Raw genomic sequence first — 26,781 nt, 5'->3', positions numbered from 1 at the left:
TTAAAAGTAAAGGCACCATCTGTCCCTTTGTGAGGGAAGAGAATGAGAAAGAATGCTAGAGAAAGTAGGGAAAAGACTGAATTCCATAAGAATTCTTGTCTTCCACTCTCTTTGTTGCAGATCTTCGTTATTTCTTCATGCAGTTCACAGCCTGGTGAGGGCAGCTCAGCGTGGCTGCCCCACATGGTACAGGCAGCTACTGCCTGGGGAGTTGTTTGATGGGCTGCCCTTATCCTGCAAGGGCCTGTGTGGCTTCTTTTTAATCCACGAGGTCCTGGGATGGATTTTCTGACAATGCTGCTTGTCCAGTGAATGATCTGTCAGTCCTGTAACACGGTGCCTCAGCTTTCCAAGCTTTTGGAAACTCATCTGTCAACAAGGGGGATTTTCCTTAGCGGATACCATTCCTTTAAGCCCTGGGTTGATTCTTGAAGCTTTCTCTGGTGTTCTGTCTGCTTCTTCAAGCACCACTACACTTCTCCTCTGTGATCAAGTTATGTTCCTCTGCATATCAGTGATAAAAGCTGTTTGTACTCAGCTGGGAGAGAGGAAAGCAGCAGAAAAAGGGACACAGCTGTCTTTCTGTTTGGGTCATCCATTGAAAGCCTTCTCCTACATCTCAATTTTCCGCAGAGAGAAGGGTATGGGAGCAATTACAGAAAGTGACAGACCACAGGTGCCTCACTGCCATATTTACTTTGGGACATCTCTTTCAGGAGTTAGATTTTTCTGAATGAAACCGGGTCTAACTGGCTCAAAAGTCCTGTCTAACTTAAAAAAAATTAATGAAATCTTTGTCAAAACTGACCATAATAGTCTAAAATGCTTTCGTCTCTACGTCAGACCCTGCAATCACAGAGACACACTTGTATTTGAGTCTCATAGCATCTTATCATCCTTCTAAAGATAACTTTTCCTATGAAAAACAGAAGTTCTTTGATGCTATTGAACCACGGCACCTTTCTCTAAATTACTGAAGAAAATTGTTTAACTCTGCATGTGAAAACTATAAAGTATTAAGAAAGTAAACATGAAACTTTTTGGGTTTTTTTACATATTAGATTGGAGTTTCTAATCACTAAAGTTTCCTCATTGATTTAGGCTAAACATCAATAGTAGAAGTCTTACATCACCCAAAAGCAGACAGACTTTCTCTATCTGCCTTGGCTGGGGTGGTTTTAATGGGTTGTCCAAACATGTCTGTAATTCCCTCATCAGAATCTGTGAAACTCTGATACTTCTTACCTGATGTGTCTTTCTACTTGAGGTTCGAGTCTCCTAGGGGAACAAAGGAAGATCAGAATATTGCACAAAATCTTGACTTGGAAACTGAATTGGGAAAGAAAATACGTGCTGAAAATATCTTTTTATCCTTTGCAAATTCCTCATGTTCTTAGAGAAAATACATATCTGTGAGCATTTTATGAGTATGAAATTTCAGGAAGATTTAATATTGCCTAGCTGTTATTTTAGGTTTAATGAACTAAAATGCAGCCTCTGCACTAGTCTGCACTCCTTCCTAAGTCTTAGTGCCAAAAATAGCAGCTCTCCTAAATGCACCCTCTCATATTCAATTGAAGCTTGTGTTACACAGATTCAAGCATCAAAAAGGGGATTAGTTGAATTCTGATTAAGGATCTTAACAGTTTCCAGGATAAATTGGTGGAGTAAAGAATCAGCCAGTAGCTTAGCCATTTTCAAACCTAAAAGTGTGTATTTTCCCCTCCCCTGCTCTCTCAGAGACATTATACTTCTCATGTCTCAAACTGGGGGAAATAAAAATATTCCACTTCCAGCCGTCTCTTTCCACTACTTTTCTTTGATCATTCTTTTCAGCCAGAAAAGGAGATAAGTGCTGAAATTATAGTTATTCCAGCATCAATAATAACAACCAGTAGCTGAAGTGTGACTTACGAAAGCTTAGTAAAATCATTGAGAAATCCTGCTATGAAAATGGTACTATTTCCACCTTTTTTACCTATATGGAAGTACAGCATTCTACATGTAGAATTAACCTGTTAAACACACAAACCACTGAAGAACAAACAATATATGCTATGCAAATGCTATACCCATGAGGAAAATATAAACCATAGGATAAATTTCTAAATCACTCTGCAGTATTTGCATTTCCACTCTTGGTTTAGGACCCCTATTGGAAGCACTGCCCCTGTTTTCATTGCCATGACTCCTCTGAAACCTTGAAGATGTCTGATCTCTGCTGGGTTCTTCAGAGAACCAATGAACTAAAAATAAAATATAAAATATACCTATTGAAAAAGAAGAAGTGGGTTACATAATAAATTTGTTAGTGAAAGGGCCTGTGCCCTCTCCTCCCCATCTCTCTGAAAATTAATGAAATTTGTGGCTCTCCCACCCACTCATACCTGCTGAATTTGAGTCTGGTGGGAAAGAGGCTGGGAAGGGCTACCAATCACCGATAGATATTTACTTGCCAGATAAATGTGGAGTGAGTGGTCCTGAAAGGGGGTAAGGGGTCTGAATTCCCTGTACCTTCCCTAGTAGTGTGTGATGGAGTGCATACACCTCATCCTGGGATAAGGGGAGGTGCTGCCTGATCACCTTCCCCATCCCTTTCACAGCCCCACACAGTCGTGATGTGGCTGCTGAGTGTCCAGTCCCATAGTGAGCCCACAAACCAATGGGTTTTAAATCAGCAGAGGCTCTTCTGCCTTCAAGGAGTCAGAGGTGTTATATTAAAATATGCAAAAATTCCCCAATCTTCCTTAAGTCAACCCAGACCTGCAACAGATAAACTAAATCATTTCAGCTGGAGCCAGTATTTTTTAAACTTATAATGGTGAGAAACACTTGTCTTGTATGACCACAGGGATCATCGAAAAATCTCTGTCAGACTTGCTGCAGTAGCTGTCAATGGACAGATGGGGAACAAGGAATATCATGGAAATTGAAAAAATCAACACATTCAGAATATTTCGTTTGTTTTGAAAAGTTTGCAATCAAATAGCCCAATTCTAATTACCTTGAAGGCCTTTTTCCTTTTTTATGTACACTACTAAATCAGAGCTGAGGTAAGAACAGTAAGTAAGGTGGAAATAAATTATTATTGTTACCACTGTGCAATAGTTTAAACTAAAAGAGAGAAACTATTACTCCTATTATATTTATGCTCTAGCTAGTCCTTGGTAAATTTCCTAGCAACTTACACATGAGTTTGGCTGTCCTGAGCTTTATATTTACAGACAGTGAAGCTAACAAACAGAGAGATGAAATGTCTCCAAGGACATCCAGGAACTCACTGATGGGGCTGGAAACCCAACAAGGAGCTCTCCCAAGATAGAGGTGCAGCTCATGGGTTCAATGAAAAATTTTCACTCCCTGGTTTAATTCATTTTACACCGCCACTGCAAATTCAAGGGAAGAGCCAGGGACTCCCCATGTGGCTGGGGAGTGCAGCAGCTTTGATTTAAATCAGATTTAATTGCCATGGCATCCTTAATCCTGTATGCCCGTTTTCAGCCCTCCAGGGCATGATGCCTCAATGGCAAAGGGTGAATCAACTGACAAACAGATCATTGCTGGTCATCAAAATAACTCACATCTTTTGATAGAAGAGCTAGGAATGGCCCTTTCCCACCATTTTAAAACCATTGCTTTCCTAGATTTGGAGTAACACTGAGGCCAACGAACACATTTCACCCCCATTCCAAATCTGACTACATCTGGGTGCATAAGAGGACTGCAAGTACAGGGCAGGGTTCTGGCACAAGTTTCTTTAGCAGGAGAAACTGTGATCTAACCCATGTACACATCTACACCACTGCTCAGGCAAAAGCCAGAACCCGGTACCCAAAACTGGACTGCCTGGCATCTTCTGCATGCAAAACAACAGCAAGGCTCGCTCGGGACAATGGGCTTTACATATTTATCCTCCTGGTTTCCCTTAAGGTTGAAAGCATTCATATTAAAGCACCTCTATTTGGCAAGCACCTGTCACTACTGAAGAATTACCCTGCAATTCCTCCCCAGCCTACCCCTCAAGCTGCAGAGAGCAGCTCTCCCATGTGCTTCTGATCCAAATTCTTCCCTCTGGGAGGTTTCCCAGGACCCTCATTGTTTTGATTGGCAGAATGTGTCTCTGCTAGAGTGGTTGGTAAATGAAATTGGATTTTGTAGCAGAAAAAGTAGTTCCTGATATAGTAGGATTAATAGTTCCCCCTCTTCTTACCATGTGCACGCTGGCAAGGCTCTCGACTGGGTACTGAGCATGTGCTGAGACAATCTGTTCCTTTGGCTTTCTCTTAGAAAAAGATGGTTGGTTCTGCTTTCACTGATTTCCCCTGCTTTTGTTAGTTTTCCTCCTGATTATGGGGAAGCTTGGCAAGAAAGAAGGGTGGAGAGAAATTAGACTGGGGTCTGAATGCTCATAAAGAAATGCCTGCACACGTGGTCTTTGTAGAGATGTGCACCTCTCCACAAAGAAGAGAGACAGGTTGTTTCATTCTTCTTGGGCAAGACACTCAGCAGGCAAAATGACCAAAGCAAACAAAGCCTCATACCAGTTTTAACCAAGGACTTTATTATCTCAGCCAGGTGAAGAGCCTTGCAAATATTGGGGCTTGAGTTGCTGTAAAACCTCTCCTTGTGCAAAGAGCGAGCTCTCGGATTTAGCAAAGCCACGTTATTAATAAGCATCAGGGTTTTAGAGAAACAAAGGCTGGAGGAGGGGAGAGGGAGCCTTATTTTAGGAAGGGGGCCAAGAAAGACAAGATGTTTAGGAGGGGGAACTATTGACACCCTTGGAATAGAGAAAGTGTCGAATGCCAGCTGCAGAGCGCCTCAAAGAATGAGAGTCTCCGATGCTTTTGTCTCCTTATATGGTAAAATGATAGCGAGGGGTTTCACTGGGCTGGGGAAGGCAGCAGCCTCCTTCCACACTGGCTGACTGCAGAGCTGCGCTCGGCGGAGCCGCTCTTTGCAGGCAGTGGAGCCCCAGCTGGCTGCACAGCTCCGGCTGCGGGCAGGCCAGGGCGCGCTTGGCGCTCTTGTTAATGGATGTGACCCCCTGTCCCCGGTCCAGGAGGTGGCATTAACTGCCCGCTGCTGCTCTGTAAGTAAATATCCCTTTTTTCCCCTTCCCCCCCACTACCCACAGAACACATCTTTGGAGGTGTCGCTTTAAACAAAGGGTGCAGAGAGGAGTAGAGGGTTGTTTGGTATCCCCGTGGGTTATTGGGGAAGGATGCGAGGAGAGAGATTGCCGGTCCCCCTTTCTCCCGAGTGCACGGGCAGGGGTGTGAAGAGGACAAAAAGACAAATTTCTTATCGCAGCAATTACTGCTGCACGTCCGTCAGCAAAGTGACACATCAGCGAGCTGATGAGGCACCGGGTCTTTTCATGTGTAACTATTTTTAATGACTGCATTGTGCTGCGTGTGTAACCCGCCGGGGAGGTGATAAAAAGTCGAAGATGGGGTCTTAGATTCCTTACACCTCCGTGCGCTCCTGCTGCCGGCTCAACAAAGGAGCATTTTGGTACTGTAGCAAGAGCAGATGCACATGAAACAAGGGTAGCCTCTCCTCTTTGCAGGCAAAGAGCGTGGATAGATTGTGTAGGGGAAAAACAGGGAGTCATCAGCATTATATTTCTTCTTTTTATGTGGACAGAATAAATCAGAATACAAATCCCAATTATTAGCTCTGCATTCCTTCTTTTTGTGCTTCTTTCTGTGTGCATTAATGTGCAGCAACAATAACCCAGTCCTTACTGTATGCTAACGTGGATTTCTCTGTGTATGTAATAAAGGAAATACTAACTTTTGTCTGCATTGATGGCTGTTCCAAACTTTTTACTTCCCCCAAGGGATAGGGCTTTTATTTAGTTGACCAAATACATGCATATTCCAGCTTTGCTCTGTATGGAGACACACAGCTTTGCTGAGTACAGCAAATGTCATAAAAAGATAGATACCAGCAAGTCAGTCTGTAATTGCCACTCCCCTGACTCCAATCTAGAGGTATATTAACTAAGATTGCTAACTGACATTGAGATTGCCAGGGTCAGTAGCTGTAACATTTATTGATGGTTATGTGTATTTATATGTTGTCTTGAATAGGAATTGTTCTAAAAGGGACCAACATCTATCTGTTGGTCCCATCTATGTTATTAGATAGACAAATTCATTAAATGCGAAAGAATGCTTCAATTATGGTTGTCTCTGGGTTTCTGCTGTGAACCCTGTTTTCATCAGTTCATAAATTTATTGGACTCCCAGCTTTCTGGACAAAACCTTCTGTGTCTTTTATCAGCCAGATGGTAAACTTGAACATGATTGCTTCAGGCATTTGGATATGGAAGGCAAAAAAAACCAAAAACCACCAAAAAACCCTGTGTGTTTATTTATTTTACAAAAATTTAGGTCTGTTTTGTGCACTTGTAGACATAAATGGGCAAGGATGGATTCTAAAGGATTCTATTGCTTTTTTCAATAAAACCTCACCCATTCCTGGTGACATATGGAGAAATTTTTTTAAAAGGATATAAGTTGCTGTATTGAAAACTCAGTTCCTGACACAGGATTACTATCAAAAATTTACTATCTGTAATTTTTCTATCAAAATCTGATCAGAGAACCAATAAAACTGTCTTTTACCCCAGCCATAGGGTAAAATGATCTCCGGCTTGTGAACCATCATGTGGTTGAGGTGAGTGGGGCAGCTGAAAAGACATAAAATGATGTTGTTGAGGAATCAAATTTGTAAAAGTTACCTTGGGTTCCCACCTGACATCTACATCTAACTAGCACACCTGAGGCTAGGGGGTGAACCACTTCTTGTGGTCTTTTGAAAAAGCCCAAGATGGCAAAAGTCCTGGGATAAAATATAGATAATTTTGGTTCTCGCCATTTTGCCAAATGTGCTCCCACAGAAAGTGCTACATATACAAGCATCAAATAGTCACTTCCATGTGGTTTGGATTTACAGGAAAATACTATTAGTTTTTGTGAAATCACTGTTATCTCCCAGCAGTGGCTATATTGTGTCAGATATTGTTTGTCCATGCGAAGTTCCTACCACACAGAGCATGTAATGGTGATTCCCAGCTGAAGAACTCGGGAACAAATAATGATCTGTTTCCCACTCCTTAGAAAAGTCCAGGGACAGCACTTTCCCTGAAATCACATCCTTCTTGTCCATACAGGAATCAGCTCTAACAGATGGCACACCTTGCATTAGAAAAGAGATCAGATAACTCCTTTGATCACACACAACACAGTCTGCCAGGATTCCATCATGCTTTGAATCCAAAAAAAGAAAACAACCTCAAAACATTGGGGACAAAGTACAACTCCTATAGTTGTAAGGGTTAATGAGAATTTCTGCTGTACTGCACTGCAAATTCAAGCTTTCATTCCAAAAGAAAGGGATGAGGCGGGCTGCAATGACCTATATTCACCAGAGACCCCTGGCTTGGTTCTCCAGGGCATTGAGCTCTGAGCCTCAGCAATGTGTTACCTTCTGGTGTCCTCACCTCCCTGCCTTGCCTCATCTCACAGGGGCCAGGATATTCAGAGTTAAGGGAAGATCAGGTAAGTGTTAACACCACCAGCCACAAGCAATTCCTGTTGCTGCTGGCCAGCATCCTTGCAGCCTTTCAGGGTCCTCAGGGACCAGGAACATTCAGGTTCTAAGTCTCATCCATGTTTCTCTGATGGGTAAATCTGTCCTGATCATCTCTGGACAAACTCTGAATGGTGTAGTGTTGTAGGCAATCATCTTCCCTCACTTGGGTACTGCTTCAGAGACTGGGGGAATCTCATCATTTGCATTTTTAGACTGATTAATTCTAATGGTGTAGTTGTAATATTTAATTTACATATGCACAGTTATTTGTGATGCAGATTCACCACAAGTGAGAGTGTGAAATGGCAGGGTAATGACAGGTTTCATGAAAATAAATCTTGGATACATTGACAGCCACTGAAGCATTAACATTTCAACAATATTAATTAGCTATATATAGATAGAATTTGATTATAAACCAGTAGAGCCTTCTCCTAAGGATGAACATCAATATACTCATGCCAAGTGATAAAGTTAATTTTGCTCCTTTTCACATACCCTTCCATATTATACTGGATTATATCAACTAGGATGCTGAATGGTTACTGTACATATAATAATATGCCATAAGAGGAAGGCAGGCAAGGTCTGCTTTTTCAGTGTTATGCTCACTGACATAAGCACATTCACCATTCCCTTTCACAAAAAAATTCTGAATTTAAAGTTTCAAACATATCAACCACTGCAGAGAAAGTTCTACGGTATTGCTCTGATGGTGTGAGTTAGTTCTAGACCTTCATCAAGCATAAGTGTAAGGGCTCAAAACCCACCACTGTTTCTTCACTTCATCTTGCATAATAAAAGCAGCAAATTGCATAAAGCCATGAAATACCTGCAATCATTCACACAGATGTGTTTGTCATTGCTCTGAAGCACCCTTGAGATTTAGAGCAGAAGTGTCTTCAGAGACCAGGATCTTGCCTTTGATGAATTCCACCTTTCCCTACTATCCCATGCTACGTGAATCTACTCCATAGTGGATTCAACATCTTCCTTCTTCAGCTGGAAATAATCCTGCCCACAAAAACATTGCCTATGTCCATATCATCAGGCTCTCTATGTCTTTGTGCTTTCTTCTGTGCCTCTCACACACCACAGGTGCTTTGGTTCAACCTTAGTAGATGTTCTCTCTGCTCTCTATGTCCAGTTTTGCTCTCAATGTCCAGGCTGGACTGGACTGGACACAGTCTTCAGCCACAACCCCCCCAAACTGGGGAGTTTTCACACAGGTGCAATCGGTCTGGTTTGCTAGGATGTGCCCAGCTGCAGGGGTGCCCCAAGGTTTATGTAGCCTCCTTTGTCACATTTTGGAAGGCCAGGGGCATTCTGGCTGGGCAGGGAAGTGTGGGTACCTCACAGCCCCGAGGCATTCCGTGCCACAGCAGATTTATCCAGCAGCTGTAAGATGTGCATTGACTGATCCCCCAAACCAGACACGAGGGGGCTTTTTGGTCTTACCTCAGTAAACAGAACCCGAGCCGTGCTGATAGAGGACAGGACAAAAACCAAAGCATTCTTCTTCCGCGGAATTATCCCAATTTTTCTTCTATCCTTTCTTTAAAGAGGGAAACAGAGGCCATTTGGGACATTGTTCTGGTTTTGTGTCTTGGGTAGTAGTAAGGAGGATTTAAAAAATACAGAAAAATTTTGCAACAAGAGTGCATGGTAGCACATGGCATTTCTGGGTATTTTTGTCTTGAAGTCTAATTTCTCTGAGATTAGCAGTGCTCCTGACAGTAAGAGAAAGCAATCCTTTTCTGGAAAAACAAACCTTTGTTGGAGTTTAGTGTCTGCAGACATTTAGCTTATACACTACTTTTGCAGCATAGTGCCAGAAATAATAAAAAGGTTTATTAATCTTTTACTGTTTTTCTCCACTATAATTTTCTGTTATCTGCTTAAATGCTGTTATTAGAAATATATTTTTTATGCTTAAGCAGGATCAAGTACTTGACCTTTCCTCTGAACAAGCATTTGCTTATTTTGCAAGAGAAAGAAGGAGGACAGCAATTTCAAAAGGCTTTAAAATAGAAAATAAAAGCAAGCCTTTCCACTTGAACTGTGCCCCTCCTTGCTGTGGCATATTTAAGTCATGTTCCATGTTATTTCAACATTCTTCTTTTGTAACTGAATTATGTGCAGGAATATGGGTGAGAGCATGAACCCTCCAGTCATTTCAATATCAGCCTGAGATAACCACAGAGCAAACTCTGTGGGGTACAATTTCAAAGTGTCAGTGCTCAGTTCTTCTGTGGCATTTGTAGATATTACTACTGGCTCTTGCTCTACCACTGCTGGAGTGGCTCTAGACTGGAACAGATCTTTGTTGATTGCCAAATACAATAAACCACACAGGAACCACAAGCGGAGAGTTCCTTCTCCACTGCTGTAACTGGGATTACTTTAGCCAGATGCATGAGGAGCCTTGCCACACAAGAAACATTTTCTATTTCATTTTTTAAAACTTATTATTTATGTTCTGCTAAGGAATACAATCTTACCCAGCACACTATCCACTTTCCAGTTCATGGCAGGCTGACTGTGCAATCCAGACAAGAACCAGGTATGCTTTGGTTATCTGCATATGCTAATGCAGTCTGTCTGGTCAGAAAATTGCACTACAGAGATTTTAAAAAACTCTAAAAAAGAGATCAGAATGTTATACCAAACACAAAATAAGTCAGCCATTTCCAAGGAAGGTGAATCCTTGGAAAAATCCAAATGTAATTTTGAAGAATATTGCAAGGTAACTTTATTAAAAATGAAACTTTTTTTTCTTTAGATAGCTTTTAAAATTTAGCATCTAAAGGCATGACTGGGATATTTTACTTGGGGTCATTTTTTTTTATTATTACTATTATTTTCAAATATTAAACCAATTTTCCTGGGTTTTGATGAAGAGAAAATGGTCATTCCTTATTTTTCTAAAGTAAGTTAAAAAAAATAAAATTAGGTGTCCCTCTTTTCCCCTTGCATGGCCTTATGGTCTGGCTTGGAAAGATGTTTAGGTGTTCCAAGAGTGTTTTCCTGTTGCTGCAACAAGATGATAGATAATGAATGTGGTAAGAGCAGCTAAGTTGCAAGGAAAAAAATCACCTCTTGCCAGAAAGACCAGCATAGTTTGAACTGTCAGTTCATGGTTGTAAATAAATCTTTTCATTTTAGCCTTTGGAGCATTAACATAAATTGTTTCCAAATGCTCCAAACCTGCATGTCTCATGTCACTGGAGCTGCCAGACACAAATCTTCCTTCCTCAGGGGAAGAGAAATAAACAGATAGAAAATTCTCCATGTGTACTGTTCTTCTGGAAAAATAGTCAGGTGGGAGAGATGCCTGCACATCTTGGAGGAAGAGCTTTTGTTTCCTGTGCAGGTGTCTAACACAGCATACTGATCCAGGGGCACGGGGAGAGAAAGCCCCAGCACTGCTCAGCTAATTCAGCCAGCAGCAAGCCCCCCTTTGGCATCCACAGGGGCTTCATTCTCTGTCTCCAGATGCTGTTACAGAAAGAGATCAGAACTTCACTGAATAAACTAAACAACTCCTACATGGTTTAGATAGTTCCCCTTGGCCTCTTTCTTGTGTGTGTGCAGATGCATCTCTCAGTGCTCATCACCTCCTAGGAAAAGTTGAAATAAGAGATAGAACAGCATTTATTAGGTTTGCAGACATAGCTGAAGAGGCAGGCAAGGTCTGTTTTTTCAGTAGTCAGTAGTGTCATGGGATGGGGGAACACTGGATAATTTCTTAATGACATGATGAGCCCTAATATTTATGCAGTAATATGACAACTTCAGGAATTGCTGCCAGTAAAATGAGACTGAGCCAACAGGGAAAGAAGAGGAAAGAAGCATAGATTTTGAATCAGTCTACTAACTTTTTGTTAATTTTTCTGCCAATTCTTTCTTCCTGTGAGACAGAGTGTGGGTAGTACTAACATTTGGCATAAGCTGTAGCTTCTCTTTTGGGCAGGCAACAGAAAGCTCTTTTTCTTTTGGAGATGTGCTTGCTATGTCTGATGCTGTGGGAGGGAGACTGAATGGCAGAAAAAATCAATTTCTTCATCATGATTATGTTGAGAGCAATCTGAAGAAGCATAAGTATAGAATGACTACAGTAATAAAATCTAAATATCTCTAACCACAAGGAGCTGTAATAATGATGAGCCTCTGTCCCACAAGTCTTTATGGTATCAAACACAAGAAAAATAGATCAATGGCAAGGAGGTTGAATTGCAATTTGTGTCCATCCACAGCTGTGCAAGTCTCCTGTTTTGGTTTTTTCCCCTTAAAGTCTAAAACAGTGCATAAAGCCTGCACTAAGCTAAACATGAAGGGATTTTATATAACAGGAATTAATGGACTGGCAATGTAAAGGACCATGTGTACAAAGTGACAGGCAAAATACTGCTCAGTATGATTTCACATTCCTTGATTGTAAGACAACAGTGAAATTATTTGTTTGAAATTCCTTCTAGTATTTAGTAGATAGGACCCATTATTTCCTCACACTTAATTCTCTCTGGAGCAGAAAAAACTCTGTAAAATATGCTCAAAATAGTAGATTTTTAGACATAGTAGATCATGAGATTCAGTCCAAGACCTGGATTTAAAAAGCCTGGAATTTTGGGATGCTTCAACCTTAATTCCAGTTTACTGAATGAAAGCACATGAACCTGAATTCCTAACTTTGAGAGATATTGGATCCAAAAATGGTCCCAGATGCAATAAAAGATTCACATAACTAAAGTCAAAATGCAGATCTCGTCTTTCAGTTTCCAAAATCTCTAGAGTTGTTCCTCAAATCTCATCCAGAGCTGTCCCTGCATTGTCTTCATAGAGCAGAGTTCATCCCTAAATCTGTTTGAGATGTAGAAATGAGGACTGCCTCTCCCTGCTCAGGGTGAGGGTGACAATCCCCTGGAACAATCTTGGAGCACATTTAACAAAACTAGATCTCTTTCAGGATTGCAGGCTATGCCCAGGTATTTTCTGAAATAGTGGCAGCAACTATTAAATAATTGCTGAATTATTTTGAATTGTTGAATTATTACATTATTATATGAATTATTAAATATATCTATTACATTATGCTTACCTCTGCTCCAGTGAAATGCACCCAGAAGAAAATACAGCACTCAAGAGGGAAAGTCCTGTGACCAAGAGACAGGAATGCCCACTTCTAAGGGAACAGTCCTTCTTCCAGTCACAAAGCACTTCTATATTTTACATTTAGCAGCTTTGGATGAAATGGTATAAACCTGTAAAGGAATTACACTTTATAGTTTTTGTTTTTACACATCAAGACTGCAGAGAAATGTTTCACTCTGCAGTATCACACTTCTACTTTTAAATCTGGGTTAGAAAGAAATAATTCTGAAGAAGGGTGACAAATGCAAGTTCATAAGTGGTTTCTGCTCACATTTTAATTTAGCAATAATGCGCATTAAATGGGCAACAAAATCCTATCATTTGGAAAAAAATACCTAATATAGTCAGGTGAAAAGTACAGATTTCTGTCCTAAATACAGACCATTTTAACAAAAGCTATCACTCCTCTCAGACTTAGTCATACATCTACACATATAACTCTGTGTACATTGGCCCGACTGCATTTTGCTGAGGTTACTCCAGAAGGAAATTAAGTCCTGACTAGTTCTTTCCTGGGAAAGTCCAAACCTGTTATGTAGGTTAGGGGTGTAAACAGGCTCAAAACAAAGACAAAAATCCATTATCATCTATTAAATGTTCCAGTAAAGACTGCAGGTGTACTTAACTTGCTGGAAGTAATGGGAATGTTCCTATGTATTGTCCCTGTGTATTGTCCCTATTCTCCTGCATTATACTTCCATTGCTAGCTGCTGCTGCTCGAAATGGGCTGCAGGAGAGCTTTGGTGGTCATTGCACTTCTCTCTCCAGCACATCTTCTTACTTTCTGTCTTCTTATCAGTCCTATGAGCCTCTCTGCTCCTTAAGGACAAAGAGCACCCTACATACTCCCAGTTCCCCTCCGGGATAAGAAAGTTAATTAGTTCCTAGATCATTTTGAAGGCCAAAGCAGTTGCCCTGCTAGTCTTGCAGTGTCAGAAGCACAGAAGACCAGCTTCCAGGATTTGTGCTTCCTCCAGGCACATTTTGGGGCTTGCTAGTTTGTCTCTCTTCTTTAGTAGTTACTTGGAATTCATAAGACTTTCCAGCAGTGGAGACATCACTTACCTACTTCACACATGTAAAAGCACTCACCCATCAGTCTGGGGTAGTCACTACAAAATTCAGCAGTGGATTGGCCATTTAAAAAAAAAAACATTGTCCATTCAGACAGTCCTAAAACCTTAATCATATCCCAGCTAGACAGAATGAAAGATAATAGTAAAAACTGAAATCCTTGGGGAGAACTCAGGATTTCAAAATGCCCTATGGGTGGCTCCCACTGCCAGAGGGAGAGGACAAACTCCAGAAATCAGCAACCTGTGCCAAGAACACTAAGCAAGTAACATTTTGTTTAAAACTGAGAGCTGAAGTTGGCAAAAGGACTGCAGATGCTGTAAATGTCACTTGTGCATGAAAGACAGAGGTAGCCACTTAAGCTATTAGTACTCAAAACATTTAAGGATTTATGGATCAGATGTGCCTTAAAGAGGAGGTGCAGCCTGGCAGGCAGTTAAGATCATGCAGTCCAGGTGGCATGTGCTTTCTGCTTGGGAAATTCCCTTTCCTAAGCTGACGGCTATGCCTCGCTCCAGCTGTACCCTCCAGATTTCAGGTGCAACACATGCTGCAAGCCTCAGGTTAAGAAAGAAGATGATGACTAATGAAACCCAAAATAAATTGTCCCAGATAATAAATATTCATCAAAGGTACTTGTGTCATCTTTGCTTGTATGTGCATCCAGAAAATGATAGAGACATAACAAGACTTGAGGAGCAAACACCAATTGTGCCTAATTCAGACAAGCTGAAACATCATATACAGTTTCTTCTACTTGATTTTTCCCTTCCATAATATTTTTTTACATTTGTCTGAGCCAGAACACCCGGGAGGCAGCTCCCATTTGTGTCCCAATACACTTCAGCTATTGGATAACTTCTTCAGGTGCATCAGAGGAGAATTAGATACACAGTCACTGATCGTACACCTTCCACCCCCATAGTCCCATGCACGAGCAGAGATGGAGGGTTGGTGTCTGCCTGTGGGAGAATGATTGCCAGACACTGGCCTAGTGAGAATGCAGAGAAGGAAGGTGCAGAAACACATAACTGTGGTGCCTGATAGTCTGTGCATGACTCAAGCCTACTAGCAATGTAAACCTTTCTCTTGCCTTATGTAGGAGATGTTGCTTCTAAAGGAAGATTAGCTGGCTCATCCCCTTAATGGACTTGACTCCCTCCATCCCCTAGAGAAACACCTTCTTATTGCAGACCTATAGGTCAAATTCCATTCACAAATCCCACAAGAATTCTTTACACTCAGGGTTTAATCCTTCCTCTCATGTCTAGCCCTAGGTCTGGCCAAAGATGGATCAACAGATGGCTAACTTAGATGGGCTGCACTGCCAAATTTATAGCCCAGTTTTTTCCTATTGTGTTCATTTATTTGACTGAAAGTCAGACTAAAATTGAGGTACAATGTGAAAAACAAGAATTGATAAACCTTTCTTGGGGGATGGGGTCAAGTGTAGCTCAGTCTGACGTGTGCCTGTTCCTGTCTTTGTGGCAGGATAGCTGGACTCCAGACACCAACATGACTGAACGCTTTGATTGCCACTACTGCAAAGAGTCTCTGTTTGGTAAGAAGTACATCCTGAAGGAGGACAGCCCCTTCTGTGTGAAATGTTATGAAAATCTTTATTCCAACACCTGTGAGGAATGCAAAAAACCTATTGGCGCTGACTGCAAGGTATGTCAGATTTGTGTCTTGTTACAGAAACCTTGACAGAGCAGCCTGGGTACAGAGCTCTGAGATCTGGAAGGATCCAGCCTAACAGCTACACAGGGGCTTCTTTTGATGGGAGAGCATGTTTTCTGGACCCCTTTATCTGTTTTGTATCATTTCACTTGGCAAACCCTTCTTTAGCCAGCATGGTAATAGAAATGCACTCCTGTAAAGCACAGAATGGTCTGATGCTCTGATGTAAGAAATTCTCTTTAATTTATTGGGTGACCCTTTCCTCAGAACCTCAGCTGGGTTCTGAAAGGGTGACAGAAGCTGGTTGTGCCTACTTTTGGGTCAGAGGGAGCTAAGGCACTGCTGGCTTTGCTGTGACCACACTCCTGTGGTCATCAAGAGACACACTCTCAAGCAAAGGTGCTAACTTGGAGGTCACAGAAATCCAGCTAATGCTGACACAAGTAATAAATCAGATAGACTTAGAAAAATTAACCTTTTAAACACAGAATGATGATAGTGGAGTCTAATTAAAGAATGGGATGGACAGAGCAGAGGCCTTGCTTGCTTGAGTTATGCACTGCTACAAGACATGGAAACACCTGCCTGGTACAGATCAGTTATGACCGCCTGTATTTCTTTTAAATTAATTTAAAAAACTGGAGTTCATGCCAGTTTCAGCCTGCCTGAATGAGGACAGAGGAGCCATCCAGTGAAGTGTCTGTTACACAGCTACCAACAGACTTCATCTGATGTGCCTCCTCCTTGCATAAAACTGGCCTGTTCAAAGTTGGGCAAGATTTTCACTGACAGAGCAAGATTGCAGTAGAAATGCAATTTGTATTGCATGCCCATAGAATTTTTCACTGACCCAAGGAGATCTGATTTTTGACTTCCCATTGCTGATGATCCATGCCTCTACAAAGATAAACTAATTCCCATTAGTGATACTACCACCCAATCACTAGTTCAGAGATATAAAAATATGTGCTTACTCAGATTGGAAAAAATAAATGTCTCATACCTTCCAAATTGATCTACAACACCCTATTGGCAAATCAGTAGGAAAGTCCCTTTCAGAAGCCTTAAAAAGGTAAAAATTTTTCACCACCAAGACAGGGAACTGGCAATAATCTGTAAGAAGGTATAAAATTGCCAGCTTTCCTACAGCTCATAAATATTCAAGTTAGAGATGAGATACAGCTGGCCTGGCCTGACCTGAAAAAGCAAAATATTCCTGCCCCATTCCAGAATGTGCTTTTGTTTTAAGGTCTCTATCTAATCCCCTGAGAAGATATTTCCATGTGTTGATAGTCAAGAATTTAAAAACTTGGACCAGCTTCAACAAATCTTGGTCAAAGTATTCAGGAATTAATCAGGCTGAACTTTTCAACCCAGATTTATGTATTTAGGGAGTGTGGGTGTTATCCGATATACTGCTTTTCTTTACTTTTAAGTGAAGCACACTCTAATAACAGATAGAAAAAAAAAAAAGCCCCAACTGTCTGCAATCTAAGAACATTTTAACTATGTAAAAACTATGTGGAAAACACAACTAAGAGATAGTAAATAAAGATTTCTTAAAGAGCTATAAAATGTGTCAGAAGCAAACATGTCCTTTTGTTGTTTCCATGACTGCCGTTTGTGCCTGTTCATGCTGTAGTTTTTGAAGCTGTTGAGCAATTTTAGCAGATTCTGATAGATGGATAAAAGTTGAAACGTAAATTCCTGCAAGTTTTCTGAAAAAACTTGTGTGTGGGTAGAAAAAGAGATCCTATGAATGTTCTCACTGAGAAGCAAACTAAAGTTGTTTTTCAGTGACAGTAATAGACACTAGAGAACATATTTGAGAGAGCCCTTAAAAGTGCCTCAGGCACAAGGTAAGTTTCAGATGAAGTGTGTGCACTGTGAGCATAATTCAGCCATGAAACAGTCACAAAAAATCAGGTTTCTCCTCATTAAACTGTATGAATATGTAGGTATATAAATAAAAAAATACACATACACACACCTATATATATGCAATTTTACATAAATCTTTTTACACATACTTTTTCATCTGAACAAGGAAGATAAATTGCACTATCTTTGGGAATGAAACCAGTGTGTTTACTGCATGGACGAAATTGACTCCAATTTGTTTGTATGCTCGACATAACCTAAAACTGTAAAATTTGGAATAAAAAATATAATGGAGTGACAGTGTCATGAGAAAAGTTCACATCCAGGCCTCTGCATCTGGCAGCCGTGTCCACACCTACAACCACATTACAACCTGCAAAGTACCACAAAGTTCTCACATCAGATTTTCCTTCACAAGTCCCTTCTTGGCCACCATTATTTCTCTTCACTAAGAAAAGCTACACTGAGAACCAGATACTCTTAACTTCCTTCTTCCCCATCCTCCCAATTACAATCAAGCCTCCTATAACTGACAGGGTTACACCAAAGAGAAAGCACAGGTGCTGAAAAGAGGACACAATACTCAAATTCTGACAGCACTGGACTCTGAGAGGATGAAATTGATGCTGAATTTTCACATTGTGTATTAGCTATAGCACAGAGAGGCCACAAGACAACAATGCTGTAGAGAAACTTTCCTTGAATTCAAGTCAGGGGAGAAATTTCTTCACTATCTTTCTAGTTTTTCAGGTAGTTTATGGGTAACTGAGTAATAACTAATTTGTTCCTTGTTTTAAAAGAACAAGTCTTTGCCACCAGAAAATCCCAGAATGACAACATATGTCTGAATGCCACCTTTGGGCATAAGCCATTTCATTAACTGTAAACACTTGTAGCTGATGCTTACAAAACTTCCACAGGCAAATTAAAAGCTTCATGTACTGACTGGTAGGAGGCACCAGCAGACAGCATGAAAATACAGGGTCGTTTCTCTCACACCTATTACACATTATCCATATGCCAACAGGTTACAGGAGAAATTTACTTTCCTAGGAAAAAATTGTCATTTTAATGGCTAAGTCCCTGGTGAATGCTCACCACACCTACAGTTTCATGCTTATTTCTGGAAATCCACACATCTTGCACCCATTTGCTTAACTGCTGAAGGGTTACTTTTGGTTGACTTTGGCTTTTTTAATACTTTCCTTGCAGATCCTATGATATGGAGACCTTGCAAATACAGGAAATACCTTCAGTAATCCTGTGTTTAATGCAGTCCACAAGCTGGCCTTGCCAAGCAGAAGGGGGTGAAAACTCTCTCTGTGAAACGTGCAAATTAAATTATGAGTGGATTGTGAGATACAGCTACTGTGTCAGCACACGGGCCAAAAATGCCTCAAAAGGGTCATCCTCACACATAAACCAAACAAGAAATAAGACCTCCAGTAATGAGAATCAGAAAAGAGAAAAAATAATTTTTCTTGTTTTTAATATTTAAACCCTGTTCCAACATGCCACACTTTTTCAGCTCATTATTGAATCTCAGGCTAGTTTTTGTGAGGTGAAATGGTAAAAGAGGTGGATACCTTAATATCTTCTCACACATGTAAGGGGCTGAGTACAGCACAATATCACTTGTTTTTTACCTTTTCTCAACATACTTTTATAGATATGTGCCAGTCTAACATACTTAAGTGTTTTACAGGGTATGTGTAGCTAAAATCTGCACAGCATTTAGTTGGCATAGCCCATTTCCTACATTCAGCCTTCTGAAAAGACCATTGAGGTAAAAAAAGCCATGAACAACATATACAGTTACTGTTCTGGCAATAAACTCTCTAATCTCCTTCTTCCTACTGGGTCCCTGTTGACACCCAGAGAAGCTGAAACCCTGTTGTTCAAGAGAAATGGTGCTGAATAATGGCTTCAGTTTGCTTAGACTTAAAAAGCCTGAGGAGAAGACAATAAAAATGCAGGGTATGAGGAGCCCAAGCTTAACCCAGTTAACTGGTAACCCTAGTCTAAGGAGATCTTCTGGGTTTTTTTAAAAAAATACATTTTCCTAAGTCAAATGCAGTCCCACCCTAGAGGCCAAATAAACCATGCTGGAGCAAAACTATACAGATCTGTGGAGAAGCTGTAAAACTTGATCTTGCCAATGTTAACAGTTACCTTGTCAAAGTTTTCTTTGTTGTTGTCATAATGAAAATAAGTGAAAATACAACAGAAATTAGTTCTATATCACTTGCACCTTCTGCTGGAACAGATTTATTTGGGTTACAATCAGCTAGCATAAACTAGAATTCATATGCCTAAACTAAATCTGATGTTCTTTCAGCTTAACAGAGGAGCAGCCTGACAGTCAGAAAGCTTTCAGTCAGTTTTTGCACATGCTTTTCCAGTGTAGAATTTGCTCCAGATCAATACATCCACAGCTTATGAACAAGTCAAAGGCTCCAGTAAAATATACAACATGCTGAAATAGACCAAACCTCCTTTTCAGTGACCTAAGAACACTCATGATGCATAAATGGTTTCATCAGTACCTTGGACTTGCTTGCTTTCAGATGTGACAGATTCTGAGAGAGAAAGGAATATCCATTTCATCAGTCTAATATTCTACTGTCAAAGTCAGACATCTTAGACTCTCTCTACATTCAATGTGGAGTTATAGTAATCCAGAGAAGGTAAAGATTATTCAATCCACTTTTTATCTGGAGTACTTTTTGTTTAGTTTTTCTTCATGACTTCATGATGATGAAATACCTGCTACTGTCACCCACCCAGCTACTGCCTATAAAATCTTGCCATCATAACTGACTCAGGGATCAAATCTTTCATCTTTGACACCTAATCTTTGTTTTCATCACTCCTCTTCTAAAAGGCATGCATCATCTGCAGGGTATCATTTCACTGACAAAATAAGCATACGTCACCGCATGAATTTTGGATATTAAAAAATTGCTTGCTGAAAATTGCAAAACCAGGAAATGACAAGTAACAAGGAAAAATAATTGAATACATCACATTACAAGAGAGAGAGAAGATCAGATCTCTTGTTCTACTTTCTAAAAGTCAAATTTCGTTATTTTGGAAAGCACTGCATATTGTATTTTTCTGTTAAAATATAATATGAGACCAGATTTAGGCTATTGGACATCTCCCAAAGAGAAGAAAAAAATGTAAGTAACTTCCAAAGAAAATTTGTTTTCATTTGCTATTAGAAAAGATTAAAATATTACAGTCAGAAATTTGTATTGTTTCAAAAGGATTTAGCTGAAATGAATAGATGAGCTGAATAAACAACTCTCTGAAAGATGTAAAGTGGAAGTCTAAGACATTCTACCACAGAGTGCAATCTCAGAGATGAAAATTGTTACTCACAATGATCCAAAAAAATTAGGTGAGTGGCACAGATGTCCATACAGAAATGTTTAATTGCATAGTCAAATTTTGACACAAATTACTAAAGTTTAACAAGCTACCACATATCACCTGAGCTAGATGAAATTGTTTCAGCGTTTCCAGCTAGATGTTTATGAGAACAAGGCTCCCAAAGACAAACTGTTATTTTAGGTTAATCTAAATCTGTGGTATCTTGCTCTGGTTTAAGATTGCATGTTTGGAGTTACTGTGACTGTACTGACTGACATGGTACAGCTTATGCCAGATAAGTATGAACCCTTTGTGATGCTTCACACAACTGCAAAATTGGAATTCATTATTCTACCACTCGCTCTTCTTCTTCAGTTAATCTAACTAGTTTAGTGTCTGCAATAAATACAGAGTAGATCTTGGGCTAGAACTTGAGAATTCATTTCAGCTGAACTTCAGCTGAACTCCCTATTCATGGCAATTCTATCCTTTCACAATCCCAACCCAAACCAGAGCCTCTATATTTTGGGGCAGACACCATTTCTTGTATTCAAGCTCTATTTTGTTTGAAGTCCAAAGACACTCTTCAAGTGTTACATGTACAGGCCACCTTAATTTAAATTTTAAAAAAGCACAATCCACTGGTTTAGGTCACAATTTTGAGAAGTACTGTTTCTTTTAAATAATCAAAGGAACCACTGTGAAGAGTATTTTAAATACTAACATGCCCACACTAATCCCTTGGCCAGTACTCTGGATCACGGGATGCAGGTACAATGTGGTCTTGTATCTTTCAGTACAATCCACATCTGAAATATAGGTAAACCAAATCACAAGAGCCAGTAAAAATTTGTGGTAGCAGAAAAAAACCCAGACAGATCAGACTCATTCACTCTTGGTGTAAATCTGCCAAAAAAATACCAGAATGCAATTGGGAAAAAATACTTCTGTTCAGGAGTAAATATCTATGAAATTAACTAGAAATCAGCAATAGATAAGGGAAATAGGGGAAGTCTATCATACCTATTGGATAACAAGTTTTAATCCAACTCAAAAGCTGGGCTTTATTCTCAAAGGAAATACCTAAGTGAAATTAGCTGCTCCTCTGTCACAAACCAAAAGGGTTACCTTGAACTGAGAAAGGGTTGATAGTTGTCATGAGCTGCTCTTGGTTATCACAGCAAAATAAGTTCACCTTTGTCAGAACATTTTGTTTTCCTCAAAGCAGCCCCAGGTCCTGGCTGGAGTTCAGATTTGGATATGTTTGCATTCTCTGAGCTTCCAGTTGTGCAAACCATTCATTCCACTTACTCTGTGGTTTTGGATTTCTGCAGGATCTGTCTTATAAGGACCGCCACTGGCATGAAACCTGCTTCCACTGCTTCCAGTGCAAGAATTCCTTGGTGGACAAACCTTTTGCTGCAAAAGAGGAACATCTACTTTGTACTGACTGCTACTCCAATGAGTACTCTTCCAAATGTAATGAGTGCAAGAAGACTATTATGCCAGGTTAGGATGCTCACTTTTTGGACTAAATAGCAAGCCCAAACTCAGCAATATTTGTGAGAAATGTCTCTCCTTGACTATCTCTACTAGGTCATGCTGAACTCTGTAAAAACCTGGTGATGGTGCATTCTAGTCCACTTCCATGACCAGAACATGCAATGTACATAGTGGCTCATGGAAGAACTTTCATTCACGTGAAAATTTTGTCTAATTACTCAAAATTTAGCTTCTCTCAGACAGATGAAAAATTGATCAAAGTGCCTCTGAGGTCTTTCTTGAGCACAAAGATATGAAGGAACAGGAAAGAGCTATTTTTATTTTGACCTGAAGCATGAGGTTATAGTATTAGATTGCTAAAACCTGTTGTTCTTACAAAAATACTATAGCATTCTGTGATGATTTGAGGGCCTTAATGTTGAAGTGCTATCAGTGCAGGATTAAAATATTAAAAGGCAGTTTGAAGAATCCTTGTACAGACTCCATAATGATTACTAGTTACTTTGTCAGCTGGTTCTGACATTGGTAATCTCAGATACAAAAGAGAAAACCACAATATTTTGCTCCTCAGGTGTAAAAATGAAGACTTGATGATGAAATAGAACAATATTTAAAAGGAGACAACCCTATCTATTCCAAGTTTAAACATCCCCTACTATTCTATGTGCACCCGTTTTGCTGACACAGAAATAAAAACTGACATGTTTGGGAATAGCCAGTGCTAGTTTTAAAGCTGGAACTCTATGACCCAGGAAGTCCATTCCCATCCCAGAAAGCTGGTTGTGTCCTGGGCTGCATCTAACATAAGAAGAACACGGAACTGTTGGAGGAGGTCTGGAGGAGGGCCACAAAGAGGGCTGAAACACTCTGCTTATAAAGACAGGCTGGGGCAGCTGGCATTGTTCAGCCTGGAGAAGGCTCTGGGGAAACCTGTTTGCAGCCTTTCAGTACTGAAAGGGGACCTGTAACAAACCTGTAACAAAGATGGGGCCAAACTTTTTAGCAGGGCCTGTTGCAATAGAACAAAGTGTAACTTTTTTAAAGTAAGAGAGAGTTGATTTAGATTAGTATAAGGAATAAGTTTTCTACAATGAAGGGCTGAGGTAAAACACTGAAACAGGTTGCCCAGAGAGGTCCAGCCACACCATCCCCAGCCTATAACGCTGCAGGGGGTTATTGTGGCCAAAATGCAGGACTCAGCACTTGGACTTATTAAATTTCCTTTTATTGAACTCTGCCCATCCATCCAACCATTCCAGGTTTCTCTGCAGAGCCCTCCCACCTTCCAACAGATCAACACATGATCCCAGCTTGGTGTTTTCTGCAAATTTACTAATGAAAGACTCAATCCCCTCATCCATGTCATCAATAAAAATATTGAACAGAGCTGGCCCCAGCACAGACCCCTGAGGGACACCACTGGTGACTGGCCCCAGCTGGATGCAGCACCATTCACCAGCACCCTCTGGGCCCGGCCATGCAGCCAGTTCTGAACCCAGCAAAGAGTGCTCCTGTCTGAGCCATGGAAGCTTTACCATGAGGTGCCCATTTAAGTGATTACAAGCTTGTTCTTTCAGTCCTTTCGCAAACCCAACTCATACTGACTTCAGTCTAGTAGCTAACAAAACTGGGCTCTCCTCTCTTTGAGTTTCAATGACAACACCATCCCGAAGAGAGCACAGCTGCAAATGTAAAAATAAAATTCTAGTCTATTAAAAAAAATCCACATCTTCTTTCTCCAGATTATTATTCTTTCATTGCTCCTTGACATGATATTGGAAGTTACCAGCATAGAGAGGGCATAATTTTTAGAAGGTGTCTGTTAATAAAATGGAACAAAAATATTCAAGAATTTAAGCATCAGAAAGATTATTAACAGTTCACTTACTACTGATGCAAGTTAATTTAAAAGAGCAAAAAAACCCACCAAATAAATCCTGTCTCAGCGGAATTTAATGAGATCATAAAAGAAGAAAAATATGCAACTAGTAAACAAAGATGAATTAATGCTTGAGAAGGGGGAAATTGTTAAACCCTGCAATAATAGAGGCACAGAGAATTGTCATCAAAGGCATTAATGTGGTTCTTTTTCATTAGCCAACTCAATCAGCTTGTCAGTCTTCCAAGTATTTGACTTGATATTTGCTGTTACAGGCTCCAAGAGTCATGCAGAACTGTAGGAAAAACATGTGTTTGTTTACCCTTCTGGCCAGTATCAAATATTCTGACTCAAACTGGTACATAGAAATCATACCATGTGCAAATAAGTTTATCTATATAATGGGGCATCTTCAACTTCCTGGAGGGGCTCAGAGTCCATCTGCCATACAGTGGACTGAATCTGCAAAGAACACTATCTGAACCCTAAAACTTTGTTCTAGAGAAGTGCATTTATTTCCTAACTACCATTCCACTTTTCTGCTTTCCAATAAAAGGATTGTTTAAATTCCACATTTCAACCATATTTTCAATTCAACCGAAAACAGAGAGAAAACTTTTTCTTACTGGAAGTTTCAAGAGACAGAAAAACGTTTAGGATAGGTTCTGTTGAGCTGGAAACAATTGTGAACTTATAATACACCTCAATGAGAACAAGAAAAAGGCTCCTGAGCAGATATGAAAGAATCCTTTATCTCAGACAGAGACTGTACTTCTTTGGGAAATGGAGGCACGGTGCTTGCCAGGAATTGCATGCCTCATCCTTGACAGTGTTCAAAGCCAGGTTGGATCAGGCCCTGAGAACCTGGTCTAGTGAGAGGTGTCCCTGTCCATGGCAGGGAGTTTAAAACTAGATGATCTTTAAGGTGTATTTCAGCCCTAATCATTCAATGAGTCTGTAATTAACCAGGTACCTTGCTGCTATTTGAGAAAGATGCAAAACAGATGTGGAATGAATGAAGTCAGTCTTTAATGAGGAATGGCTCCACTTAGCACTAACAGCAACTTATATTGATGTCCGTCCAATTCCCTTGAATCTTCCTGTGCATTGGAATTCATTATTTGCCTAATAAGACCACAAAAAGCTGTTCTAGGCTGCAGCTATTTGCAAAAAACATTTCTCTTCGTTGCAGGAGAAGAGATCTCCAAAAACCCCAAGTGGTACCAAATACCATGCAAAGCTGGTAGGAACATTAAATAGCCTCTAGCTCAGAGCTGCAATGCTTCTGGACTGACAGACAGGAAAGACAGAGCTACAAACTGCATCTATCTCATCCAGAAGCTCACTTGGTGCTCTGCTCGCATTACAGGTACTCGGAAGATGGAATACAAGGGCAACAGCTGGCACGAGACCTGCTTTATCTGCTACCGCTGCCAGCAGCCTATTGGGACAAAGAGCTTCATCCCTAAGGACAATCAAAACTTTTGTGTCCCCTGCTATGAAAAGCAGTTTGCCATGCAATGTGTCCAGTGCAAGAAGGTAGTGCAAGTTTTGCTTATGTGACACCTAAGAGATTGAAGTCCTTCCCATTTTATATCCAAGTAGGCAGAATATCTCATTTTTGGATGTGTAAAAAGATTAAGAATTAACTGGTTTTAAGAGATTATATAATTTCAGTTCTACTTACTTGTAAGAGGAAACTCCCTGACAAAAGTCTTGAGAAGCAGAAAGTAAATACTTCATCTAAAATATGAAATAAACCGGTCTTTCCCAATGAAAGGAAGTTGAAACACATCAGGTAATTCCTCCACTATGAAGAAAGGGGCAGGTGAAGGAACAGTGAAGAGTCAAACTCTGGTAAATGCATATGAAAAGCAACATACAGAGAGTAGCTTGAAAAACTGAGTACAATTGAGAGTGAGATTTTACAATATATGCAGAATAAAGTACTTTTAGCATGGGGCTTCTTTTTATAAATAAGGAAATTACAATAAAGCACTTGCATGATTTTCTCAAGGTCAACTCCAAGCAAAATTATAATCTTACTGTTGCTAAACCTTCTCCTCCTCCCGCTCACAAAAATCTCATCAACCTTCCTCTTTGCCAAATAGAAATACAAACTTGCCACTCTTAAGAAAACACTTTCTTGTCTTGTTTTTTTCCCTAAAACAGGCTATCACCACAGGAGGCGTTACCTACCGGGAGCAACCATGGCATAAGGAGTGCTTCGTGTGCACTGCGTGCAAGAAGCAGCTGTCTGGACAGCGCTTCACCTCCAGGGATGAGTTTGCATACTGCTTGAGCTGCTTCTGCAACCTCTATGCCAAAAAGTGTGCTGGATGCACAAACCCAATCAGTGGTAGGTCTCTCATGGCTGTTTTGTGTGTTGAGATGCTACTAAATGCAAAACTAAACAAAAAAGTCTGACCTGGTACAAGAGATGCCCAACTAAATCTTTTCATGAAGCTTCAGCTAGTCATTTTTGAGGTTAAGCAAAAGACAATGACTACTAAGAGACGTTTTTCTCTTTTTTTTTTCTTTTGTATAACTTCAATACATCCGATGATAACTGCCATAGCCTCAAACCCTGGAATGCTTTTTTACTAATCTGCTTCTTTTCCTGAGGCATTCTT

At 40.3% G+C, this 26,781-nt stretch overlaps 1 protein-coding gene across 5 annotated transcripts in view; it reads left to right on the top strand.

The window, feature by feature from the left end:
• Positions 1-26,781, top strand: part of FHL2 (four and a half LIM domains 2) — a 36,119-nt gene that overhangs the window by 8,025 nt on the left and 1,313 nt on the right. Inside the window, exons 1-5 of one of the 5 annotated variants that reach the window (XM_059466839.1) lie at positions 4,946-5,092; positions 15,322-15,501; positions 22,101-22,275; positions 25,518-25,687; positions 26,321-26,507. In XM_059466839.1, coding sequence (XP_059322822.1) covers positions 15,346-15,501; positions 22,101-22,275; positions 25,518-25,687; positions 26,321-26,507 — 688 coding nt within the window. In that variant the 5' untranslated portion in view covers positions 4,946-5,092; positions 15,322-15,345. Of the gene's footprint in view, positions 1-4,945; positions 5,093-15,321; positions 15,502-22,100; positions 22,276-25,517; positions 25,688-26,320; positions 26,508-26,781 lie in introns of those variants that run through there. The other 4 variants (XM_059466843.1, XM_059466840.1, XM_059466841.1 and 1 more) reach the window with 4 other exon arrangements.

Source organism: Ammospiza nelsoni, chromosome 2 (genome assembly GCF_027579445.1).
Source record: "Ammospiza nelsoni isolate bAmmNel1 chromosome 2, bAmmNel1.pri, whole genome shotgun sequence".
In the NCBI taxonomy this organism is placed as follows: Eukaryota; Metazoa; Chordata; class Aves; order Passeriformes; family Passerellidae; genus Ammospiza; species Ammospiza nelsoni.
The sequence above is the reverse complement of the archived record's forward strand: the minus strand, read 5'-3'. Positions and strand labels throughout refer to the sequence as shown.